At 40.2% G+C, this 12,451-nt stretch overlaps 1 protein-coding gene across 1 annotated transcript; it reads left to right on the top strand.

Moving 5' to 3' along the window:
- On the top strand, window positions 6,502-8,055 carry LOC110429917. The gene is made up of 2 exons (XM_021446666.1): window positions 6,502-6,877; window positions 7,002-8,055. Exons 1-2 carry the CDS (start codon window positions 6,517-6,519, stop codon window positions 7,499-7,501), a joined length of 861 nt encoding a protein of 286 aa, XP_021302341.1. The 5' UTR covers window positions 6,502-6,516; the 3' UTR covers window positions 7,502-8,055.

The raw sequence follows: 12,451 nt of genomic DNA, 5'->3' as shown, positions 1-12,451 counted from the left end.
GGTTTTGGAGTTATCAAACTTAATTCTTCCAGACTCGATAGCTGATTGCAGCTGCTGCCTGAACACCTTGCACTCATTTGTACTGTGTGAAGTTGCATTGTGCCATTTGCAGTACTTGATCTTCTTCAGCTCTTCTGCCAATGGAATCACATGATTGGGTGACAGCTTAATTTGACCCTCTTGAAGTAAAAGATCAAATATCCTATAAGCTTTGCTGATGTCAAAAGTGAATTTCTCTGTTTCTCTCTAACCAAAAGGGCAAGATATCATCCTTTTATTCTTAATCCACTCAGCCAAACCGATAATTGGTTCTTCATCAGAATCAGAGTCTTCTGCTTTATCGACAAATGACACCTTTTTGCTCCAATTCTTTCTAGGCTCAAACTCCTAAGAAGCGTACTTGTCTTTGAGATGTGGCAACAACCCTTGAAAAGCTAGATCAGCAAGCTACCGATCATCCAGCACCAGGCTGTAGCATTTGTTCTTCACATCTCGTAGCCTCTACACAAAGCTTTCTACCGATTTCATCATTACGTTGCCTCATCTTCACTAAATTGGTAAGCTTCTTTTCATGGACTCCAGCAAAGAAGTACTTATAAAATTGTTTCTCTAGATCGGCCTAAGTGATAACAGAATTTGGTGATAATGATATGAACCACGTGAATGCCGATCCAGACAGAGATGATGACAATAATCATACTCTTAATTCATCTGTACTAGCTGCCTCTCCACATTCAATAATGAAGCGATTAACATGCTCCATCGTCAATGTATTATCTTGTCCAAAGAATTGGTGAAATCTGGTTCCTTGTATCAATTTGGGAGAGGAATCAAATCATAAGCTGGAGGGTATGGTGTCCGATAAGAATAACTATTAACTTTGGTTTTTATCCCAAACTGATCTCTCATAATTTCTGCTATCTTATCGGTCCAATAAGCATCAGCCTCCAACCGATGAACTGGCTGAATTTCTATGGGAGGTACCTGCTGATATGCTTCCAGTGTCTTTGTGGCATACGATCTCCAGCAATTTGTATATTCGTTGCTGCTTGTGGCCCACCAACCTGTTGGACAGGGTTCATCGGCTGAGCTGCCGATGCGTGATTTTAGAAGCCAGCTTGCATATGACCTTGCTGAGTTTCTGCAACTTGATAGTTCTGCTGCTGTATGCTGAATAAGTAACTGCCTTGAGCAACTATTATTATAATTCATCGGCACAAAGTTTGCCGATGGTTGGTAACTTGCTGACATTGTTGGAAAATTAGCATAACTAGCTTGAGGCATGAACTGCACCATAGGTTGACTCATAGCAAGAGCCCTCTGTTGCATCGGCATCAGATTTGCCGATGTACTTGCATAGGTGCTCGTAACGAAGGCACCTGGAGACCTCCTGAAATTGGCTACACAGTAATTGTTGTAGAATACTGGGGTATCTAAGTCATCGGCGAGACTAGAGCAGCCGATGATACAAGAGCTTTTCCTACCGCATCAAACCCTTGAGGCAACAACTTCGGAGGCATACCGTATCCCCACCAATTAGCAGGAATCTAGCTATTCTGAGATGCAGGCCCTGACATAGCTGATGTCGATAGATCTGTACTGAGTTAAACTCGTCCTCCTGAAAGCATTGGATCTGATCCTATCAACATAGATTGATCATTAGGCAAACTTGCCGAAACTGTAGGAGAAGTAACTTCTGCACCCGCAACGGCTGAGGGAGCCGATGGAGCACTGACCGATGGTAGTCCTGGTTGGTGATAAGCTGGCCTAACATAAAGTGGTGGTGCTTGTCCTTCTTTAAAAGTTCGAACCACAACATTATAAACAGTATTGGACAACAGATTGGTGTGGTTAATCAAAGCATGATTTACTGCAGAATTAACCATCTCTTGAAGTTTATCAGGATTGGAGTCAAAGGTAACCTATTGAGGCAACGGTAGATCTTGCTTCTAGATGACTTCTCCGCTCCTGTTCAAGCTGAATGATTTCAGGCAGAGCTGCCTATAATCCTCTATAGCTTTTTTCGTAGCCTGCTTGTGCTCTTCCTTGAGATCTGCTTCTGATATCACGATGACGTTCTCCGTGTCAATCTCAGGATTCAACATATTGATCTTGTTGACGTGTCCCACTAGGCGTGCCAAAAGATGTGTTGATGCAAAAGTAGATCTGTAAACACAAAGGGCTAATACTCGATTCGACATCCAAAGGGTGCCAGTCGACTTGACCTATCAATCGACAAGGTTGATAACTCGAGCACTTTGGTCCTGACAATAGCGATACGCCCAGAAGTCACGGCCAAGAGGTACTCACTCGGAACTCGAGGATCTTCGAAGGTCGCACTGAAGCGATGTAGCTCGCCGAATCGATGAGAACTCGTAAGAAAGAAAATATGCAAATTGACGTAGTCGTCGAAAAGTAAGTAGATGCGAATAAGAGTAAAAATAGTTTGATATTTGATTGATATATCTTTTTACATTGTCCATCGGTCCATATTTGTAATCTGATCTAAAGAAACATAATCAAATACAACTAGGACACTGAATTCATATCTAAGGAAAAATACGACTCTTATAGGAATCATATTGTAACAAATACAGAAAAGGAAAACGACACCTATCTACTTCCTTGTCCGTCTTAATTACGATGAAACTTCCATCGGCCTCTGCTCCATCGGCATGCTCCCCATCATCATAAGCTTCATCGACAGCAGTCTTCAGATTTTCCTTCATCGACATCGGCACCATGCTTTCCATCGGGAGTAATCTTCAGATCTTCCTATATCGACATCGGCATTGTATCATCACAAGCTTCATCGGCAATAGTCTTCAGATCGACATCGACAATGACATCTCCAATCTTGTTAACAACGCCTCTGAGTTTAAGTCAAAAGACAACCTTCCCATAGATCACCACTACTCATCGGCAACAATTTCCATTGGCTGATTTTCATCGGCACATTTCTATCAGTATAATACAATAACTTTCCTTCTGCTAATTAGTCCACTCTGATTATTTTGACACGTGCCAAAAACGGTGTCAACAGTTTTATTTTTGATATAAAATTGTCTCATCTCTTTGTTTCTTTGTTTTTTCTTCGCAAATAACTATATATAGGTGATCGTGTTTTTTTATTTGAAAGCGTACAAGGAAACATGTCTCCACATGTCTCAGTTGCTTGTGTAGAACTCATCGACTCATTGCAGAACACATGTAGAGAAAGGAAAAAAAGAACATCGGTGCTTTGTCAGCACGTGAAGCAACGAATCATATCAAATTGTAGCACATCAAACAGGGCCGAAAGAAAACTCGTCTTCAGAGCAAATCAAAACAAATAGGGAAAGACATCCATTATTGCGGGTATGATAGTGGGAACAAATCCCGCGAATCAATGTTATCCCTTTAATAAAGGGCGTTAAATCTGAAAATACTAATAAAGCAATCTAACTTAATTTTATCCCTTTGTTGGCATCCTACAAAGCTTGGCACTTACTCAACTTAAAAAGTACTCTTTTCATTTTTATATATACGGCACAAGTTAACCAAAAGTGAGCCTTTCGCCTTTTCCCTTTGATTAACAAAGATTTACTTGCTTGTAGTTTTGTTTCTTGGAGTGTTGCTCATAATCCACGATCTTGTAATATGGTACACATAGCCTAGCTAGCTGCCTTTGGGGCTGATTTAAGTCCAAACTTGGTGTCTGTCAGGGATAATATCCCTACTTGTACACAGGTGCTGGTTGCCAAAGATTTGGTATCAATTATTTCGTAATGGAGATATCTTCCAGTTTTGTGATAAAAAAGACACCTTCCAGTTTTTTTAAAACAAATAGATCAGCAATAATTGAGGTTTTTCTACACAAAAGTGGTATGGTTTGCGTAAGTACTTCCCCGTCCCTAAATGTCTATTGTTTTCGCTTCTCAAGAAACAATTTTGATTAAGTATATATTAAATAATATAAATATTCATAATACATAATTCGTATCATTGGATAGATATTTGAAACTAGTTTTTTAACAAATTTATTTTGAAATAGAAATGTTGCACATATTTTCTATACATTGAGTTAAAGTTATCGGCACACAAATAATGGTGACAAACATTTATGGACAAGGGGAGTACATAATTTGTGGTTCAGTAAAAAGGACGTGTCTTGTTTTAATTTGTTGATAAAAGTATTAAGATTATTTCTAGGCTGGTGGAACTGTACCAGGAGCTGAGTGGTCACACTACCACAGAACAGGCAATCATTGCTAGACTATCACTGCTGATTGCTTTTGAATTGGCTGTTATAGTGTGTTGTTACCGGTTCATGGCTTTAACCGGTAATGATACCACAATCACCCGTGATAGTTGGACTTTCACTGTCAATATATGATTACAACTGTCAGTGATATCCTGTTTGCAAAAGAAAAATCATAATTTTTTTATGGTGAGGCTGGCTCAAGACAAAACTTTATATGAAAACTATATAGTTCAAAGAGATCTTTGTAGTTGAAAACTTTTTGATTTTGAGATGACATGTGTAAATATTTAATATCAGTTCTCTGATCCAATTTGAGATGATTAACAATGATGAATGGAGACAATGAGAATATCAAAGTCATAGTACTCGACGAGATCTACAACTATGTAGTTATTACATTTGAGATCATCTAGAGTGTCAAATATACAATATAAGATTTGTAAAATATAGTTAAAAGAATAGCAAGCGTCAGTTATATGGTCACAAGTGCTACATTGCTGAGCTGGTTTGGACATTTGAGAGAATGTTTTGGTCTTAAGTTCAAATTTTATATCGGTAGACACATATTTTTTTTGTTCTTTGATCACTTATCACTGTCGAGCCAACAACATATTGCTCAGCGATCCCAAGTTTCGACCTGGCAACGTAGCTCACACCATCTTTTTTTCGAACAGTATGTAGTAACACCATCTCTAGATTTATAGAAATACAAAATACATATCATAAGTACAGCGTTATTACGAACCATAAGAGACTCATTGTAGAACTCAAACCCAAAAATGGGTCTCCAACATAATACCAATATAAAAGACCCATTTTGGGTGTAAGAAGAGATATAACCCAAATCTAGATATCCTCTCTCTTCGAGACCTATTTACATAAAGGTTTTTCTTTTGAGTCTTGTTGTTGGAAAAAACAAAAAAAAAATATTGAACATTTTGCCTATAGCACTACCCAAAATATGAATGGGTCTTGTATTTTAAGGCACGGTTGTTCTGAACCTTAGTAGCTTAGCAATGCAGATACATGAACGGAAATGCATTGACAATTTATCTACGGTGCTTCTAACCATAAAACTATGTTCATGGTTTAGCCGAACTTTTTTTATGAAATTTACCGAACTTTTTTTTTATGAATTAGCCAAACTTATATATATATATATATATATATATATATATATATAAGCTTTACAATTTACCTTATATAAACTCAAGTGGTCAACAAACCCCCAGACTTATGGAACCAGCTTAATTACAAAAAGGTATGTTTGGGACTACTTTGGTCCTACGAAAACAAAAAATGTGTTCTATGCATTACCATAGAACAACTCTACCATAAGCAACTGCAAGGGAGGTATTGGGGATGGGAAAAATAGTTTAGCACAATTGGAGGATCATCAGATCTATCCATTACAGTGGCCACCTCACCGGTGGAGAGCTCATCTAGTGGCCAGCTTTCATTGGACCGTTGGAGGAAGGTGGTGGCATCTTCTGTTACGAGAGGAACAAACAGATGGCAATTGTGTGTGGTTGTGGTGGTGGGATGGAGGATGTGTAAAAGAAATGTGCGATGATATGCAGGGACGAAGTTAGAAAAAAATTTAGGAGGGCTGAATAAAAGTTCTACATTGAATTAGCTCTACTATATATTACTCTTCATAATAGAAAAATATATATTAGCTTAAAGTAGTCTTATATTAAAAATATAAATCAATGATGAAATTCACAAAATATATCTAAAAAATAGAGTTCTCAGCCTATCTTACCTTATAAATTTGTATCTAAAATTAGAAGGAGAGTACTAGGGATTCCACTGGGCCAGCAGCGGTAGGAGGGGTTGGAGCCCCCTAGCCCCACCGCTGGCTTCGTTGCTGATGATATGGGCATGTTTTGAATCACATGGCTAGTTACTAATTAGGCTAAAAATTAGTCCAAATTAGCTATAAAATATGTTATTCTGTAGCCACTTCCATTTACGATAATTTTATATACTAATTTATGATAATATGTATACATATTTATGATAGTTAGGTTATTATAATACATGGGGATAATTACTGTAATTAAACCGCTTAGTAAGGAGTTACTATAATCTTGTAGATTAATATAGTAATTATCGCATGCCTCATGTGGCCGTGGCGTGGGGCCTCCAATTTTCTTGCTAGCTACTAGCTACTCCCACGCAGGTGGAAGGCTGATGGGTTTGCATAAGTACACACATCTTCTTCCTCTGATCCATTGTTCACTCGTAGTGGTAGAGACAAGTGCAAAAAGATGAGTAACATAAAATATATCATTGCAAGCGCCGACGACGACGACGATGGCGAGCAAACAAGCAGATTCGGATGTCTCGCCATGCTGCGCTTCGCGGTGGCTGCCGCGGTAACCGTGGTCACCATCACCGTGGTCTCATTGGTGATCGACGCCGTGCTCCCCTCCCAAGACATGAGCCTCTCCGTGAACAATGGATACATCGGCGCCGACGCCTTTTGGAACACAACGTTTCCTGCTACTGCAACATCCAAGTCGTCGTCGCCGCCTGTGCCAGCAGAGAATCATCATCCAAGCTCCCTTGACAAGGTAGCAAAACCGGCAACAGGTGCAGGAGCACCCAAGCTCAGTCGTCGTCGTCGAGGTCTGGCCCCTTGCTTGCCTGCGACAACACAAGTGTATTTCAGAAAAAATCATCATCACACTAGTGCAAATTAAAAGAAATGTTTGTTTTATTTTTCTGCCTCACGATCAGAAACAATCTCCAGGTGTCGAACGACCATTGCCACTTCCCAAGGAATGCTTCCTTGGCTGTTCCGGTGGGGATCGTGAGCCTACTACTCAGGTGACATACAAGAAGGCGCAGCGGATAAATCTTCGCGTCATCCTCATCGCCAACAACCCCCGCGGCCGCACCAAGATCGACTGCGACGGCACCCGCGTGAGCCTCATCGACATGGAGCCCCCGTACGGGCAGATTGGCAAAGTGACTCTGAAGAACTTCACTGTGCCTCCACAGACGACGATCACGCTGCAGAAACGGCTCAGCATCATAAACACCAGCTACATCTGGGAGAACTACCACTTAGCGTCCAGGTTCCGCGCCCTGGTGCTGGTGACCTCGAGTGTCACCTACTATCCGCTGGGGAAGAAAGGGAAAACGATACAGCAGAGCTACGTGTGCCAGCCGGTCACCATCGGCCTGATACAGGACGAAGCCACCTACGCCAGCGACAATGTTCAATGCACGGCCACTATCTCGGGATAACTCACCGAGATAAGACAAGGATCGTCAGCGAGCTACAGCAATTTCATCTTCGACATCGTACGCTTTTCCCGTGGGTTATCGATCGTAATTCATGTTGCCGCGTTGGTTGCGTGCTTGTGACTTGTGAGGTCTGTAGCAGCTTTCGTTTGTTTTCTTTTTCTTTTTGTTTCTTTACTGAAATTCATAGGTACTACCTAAACTTCGCTCGGTGTATTATTCAGGTGTCCAAACTTCGAAAGTGATATATATGCGGGTTCCTAAACTCAGCGACTAAACTCAGCGAATGGTGTCATTCCAGTTAATGAACTTTAAAGTTGTTCATCACATATCTCTAAACATCACAAATAGCGTCATTCTTGAAAATATACAAGTTTTTGGGACATATCTGGGTTTTAATAACCCACTTTGGATGCTGTCGTGGCACACATGCTGTATGTTAGACGTGGACTATGTGTAACATCTCGGGTGTTTGTGCAAACTAAAAATACGAGTTTTTTCAAAATTTTTCCTATAATTGTGTGAAGCATATAGTTTCTAGGTTAAACTTGAATCAACCGGCTAATAAATCATTGCATACATGTAGATTTGCTTTCAGGAGAGTGCTTGAGCCTTGAGTCGGTTTTATGTTGAGTCTTGTTTGGAGTTTGGAGTGCACAAATCCGCAGCAAAGTTTTTCTCAAAATCTGTGTTGAACCAATCTCAAAGGCGAAGCAAATCCCTTCTCAACTTCCCCTTGGGGTATTCTCAAAACTCCTTTGAATCGTTTGTGAACTCTTTTCGGATCCTTTTTTGGTGGCATCTAAAATCCCATTCAAAATTCTCCTCAACTCCACTTGAATCCCTTTGAAATCTCCTCGGAATCAACTCAATCTCACTTGATTTCAATCTCATTCCTTTTTGAATCCATCTCAATCATTTTAGTAAATGGGAAAACCATCTTCCTTGGACCAACCACCCTCCTGCTTGCCCCTTTCCTCCCCCCTTTGCTCGACACCTGTGCTGGAAAAAAACTATCTCTCTTTGAACGCATGTGTACTTTTGAGGCGTGAAAATATTGTAGCAACTCCTGATCCTTTGCTGATTGTATCTTTGCTCAGGGACAAGCAAAGGGTTAGCTTGGGAAGCTTGTTGACGGTAGATAACTCTCATTTTAAACATCAACTAAACATAAGAATGGACTTAAAAGTAATGATCACATAGATATAGGGGGTCAAAGATATGGAATTCAACAAACCAACATCACATATGCATTTACTTCTAACTTATTTCCACATGTATTTGGATAATTGTATTTTCGCAGGACATATGAACAAATACATGTATTTATATCCAAAAGGCGCTTTCCGACACGTATTTGCACAAACAAATAACAAGGACGTCAGACAAATAAACTCCAAAGAGGCCCAACAAGCAGAGGTACCCACCTAGAGTCCACCAGAGCCCACCATGCAGTGGCGGTGGTGAGGCGGTGCCAGACCTGGTGCGGCCGCACCAGGGGAACCACCTCATGCACGCATCCTTCTCCGATGGTTCACTACGGTCTTCCTAAGGCGGTGCAACGCGCGATGCGGTCCAAATTTAGCTTAGAAACCATATTTCCTCCTATATAAATAGGGCCTCCATCTCCCTCTCATGGTCATCACCTACAAGGAGAATCACTAGTAGTAGCTTTAGTTTAGTTTATTTCCTTCCCATTAGAATAAAGAAGAGTGAGAGACACAAGAGCAAGACATGAAGTTGAAGCTCTGAGTGACTCCTCGAATGTAGTTTCAACACATAGAAGAGAAGCCAGAGCTAACGACTTCTCTGCTTGTACCTCTGTAAGAATCTTAAGCTTCGGAGTAAGGATCTTAAGTTCTTCTTTGGTTATTTAAATTATAGAATTTACCTTTGTGCTACTATAGCTTGTGTGATTGTTGTTCATTCTAGTAGCGAATGCTCTAGTAGAAGGGCCCTAATATAGAATTTACCTTTGTGCTACTATAGCCTGTGGGAGAAGCTAGCCAAGGGGCATTCCCGCCTGGGCCCAGGTTAGCCAGCTGCTTGGCCTGTTTATGTTTTTTTCATTGGTATTTTCAAATCAGTTTTCCATTTATTGTTTTTTGTGTCTTATTTAATAATCAATATTTATGCACTTGGTAAAGATTTTTTTTATTTTTCAATCCAAATTTTTTATGTTGGTTTCATACACTATCTTAGACAAGATGTTTGAATTTAGAACTTTTTATGAATTTTTGGTATATATTTTAAATTTTTTATGTTCACTTGAATTTTTCTCGAAAAAGTAAGTTTGAACTCCAGGTGCATGAAATATCAAAATTTGGTGATTCGAAAAATGTTATATGGTGTATGTTGAGTCCCTATCCATGAATTCACATCAAATTTTGTGATTCTTCATCGCGTAACATGATGAGCCACTTGCCGAAAAAAGTGTTTAAAAATAATATAAAATACATACGAAGTCCGAAAATCACGAAACTTATCGAGATGTCATGTTGTCCCATGTGTAGGGTGTGGTAAAAAATTGAGAACTTCGTATAAATTTTATATAATTTTAAAACACTTTTCTAGCAAGTGGCTCGTCATGTTACACGAAGAAGATGTGCGAATCCTTCTCGAGGCCTTGTCAACACGCACAATTTATTTTAAAAAAATCAATAAAATAATTTGTGACACACAACCAAGCCTTGTGACACAGAAAATATTGTCACTAGATAAAATTTAACTTGTTAAATGACATTTATTGTGACATACAACTTTTTATTGTCACTAAATCACAGTGCCTAAAATATAATGTCACAAAATGGATGATATAGTGACATTATGATCATTGTCATATTAAAAACGTTAAAAAGCCACACATTTCTTGTAGTGAACCCTTGCATGCACACTAGAGTAATAGCGGACAACGTATAGGTGGTGTCTAGGTTGGACGTTAACTTCAGTTTGCCTCTCTTTCTCCGGTTGAAGGGATAGCGGCAGGTGGTGACAACCTTGTCCGTTCTTAGCACCCCCCTTTAACTAAAGATAGAGCTTTGACCGACATTGCTTGGCTGACCCGACACACTCTAGAGACGGAAGCAAGCTATGGTAAAACAAAGTTATCTTCATTTAAAATACTTAACCATAGAAAAACCTCATCACCTTATTCATCATCCTTCTTGTGATCCTAGGCTAACTAACTAAAGAGTCTAGTTCAACCATTCCTTTGAGAAAATACGATACCCTGAATACTTCCAGGTGAAGTGCTACGATGGCATATCTGTGCGCTTGTGGATTCCTCTATATGCATTAAGAAATACCAGGCCCACATGTCAGGTTTGCATAGAGATAAAAAGGCCTTCTCGCAAATTTGGGTTCTAGAATACTCGATAGGGCTCTGCACCAAAGGAGAGGCCGATCCACTGTTGAGACCTCTAATGCCACCTGAGCTAGGTTGTCATCCCCAGCATGGTGCCAGAGGTGCTGGTATCAATAATGCAAATGCTTCTCTAGAATGAATATGAAATCTACAAGTGCACAAATTATACCGATGTATCACTTGAACCGAGAGTAATCCAGGTATCATTATTTATATTTTTACCACTATGAAGGGAATGCTAAGGATGATGAGCAATGAGCATCACTGTTGGGTATTTTAAACGCAAACAGAAAAATCACAAGCGCATGGATACCGATGTAGCTTTCACCCGGGAGTACTCCAGAGTATCGATTTTCCACAGGAAACGTGAGTGTACTAATTAAGATTCAAGATCGCCCAAGGATAACTATATAATTATTTTTGGTGGGAAGAGAGGAAGTTTCCTGAGAGTTCTCTAATTGATCTAAGAATAAAGAATTACTTTAAAGATTATTTATTTCAGGACATCAGAACACTAACCACAGAAAGAGATGAGAAGGGGGCTAGGAAGCTCTGACTACGGTCCTACAAACACCGATCCAAATGAGGTGGAATACATCGACCGTTAGGGCTGTCACTACCCTAGGGCTACCACAACAATCCGCAGGATTGGGCGTAATTTCAGGTAATTGTAAGACTAAACACCATGTCTAATCTATTAATTACTACTCTAGCGTTTCAAAGACTAGAGCACTTGATGCAAGCAGGAATCCAATAAATAACTTGAATGTAAATAAAAGTAATTAAAGAACTCAGGAATTATGAATTGAAGAACTTGGAGAACGATGAAGAACGAACCAGTTGCTGCAAAAGTACAATGTTGAGGAAGATCCGACAGATCCGGCTCCTCCTCCGCTCTCCTCTTCTCTCTCTCTATTTTCTAGATTACAACTAGAACTAACTAGAACTAGAACTAGATAAACTAGAACTAGAACTAGATGTACTAGAGGGATCCTCTCTACTTGGATGAATAATTAAAACCCTAGCTTTGACTCTGTAGAAGAGGTATGCCTCCAGGGGCCAAGGGGGCCAGCTTATATGGCCCCTCCAAATGAATATGGGCCTTCGGATCAAACCGACCTTAATTGCACGGTTATTCTTGATCCTCAAAGGCGGTGGAGCACGATCCGCGAGACCTGCCCTGATTGGTCACCATGGCAGGGCGGGCGCCCTGCCCCCGGGCCCGCTCGGCCTCCTGTTTGTTCCCGTGGCTTCTGGAGTCTTCTAGATGATAGAAAATTGGCGCACACATTAATATCTCTATGTAAACCCAATGTGTGGGCATTTCCTCCATATTTCCTGATAACCCCCTGCAGAAATAGACAAACACCAAAACTCGTGGAATTCTGTCAGATAAAACTCTAATTCTAGGTGTCGGTTGCATTTGGATCCTTTTCCGTGATTAGTTGATGGTTAAATGTGAGCATTAAGGACCGTCAACAAGCTCCCCCAAGCTTAACCTTTGCTCATCCCTCAGCAAGGATGGACTCAAAAGTTTCTGCAGTGGTTTCATGCCTTAAAGGTACACATGCGTTCAAACAAGATCTCAT

The sequence above is a fragment of the Sorghum bicolor genome, chromosome 8, assembly GCF_000003195.3.
Source record: "Sorghum bicolor cultivar BTx623 chromosome 8, Sorghum_bicolor_NCBIv3, whole genome shotgun sequence".
Taxonomy (NCBI): domain Eukaryota; kingdom Viridiplantae; phylum Streptophyta; class Magnoliopsida; order Poales; family Poaceae; genus Sorghum; species Sorghum bicolor.
Note: the sequence above shows the minus strand (reverse complement) of the source record. Positions and strands in the feature narration are given on the sequence as shown.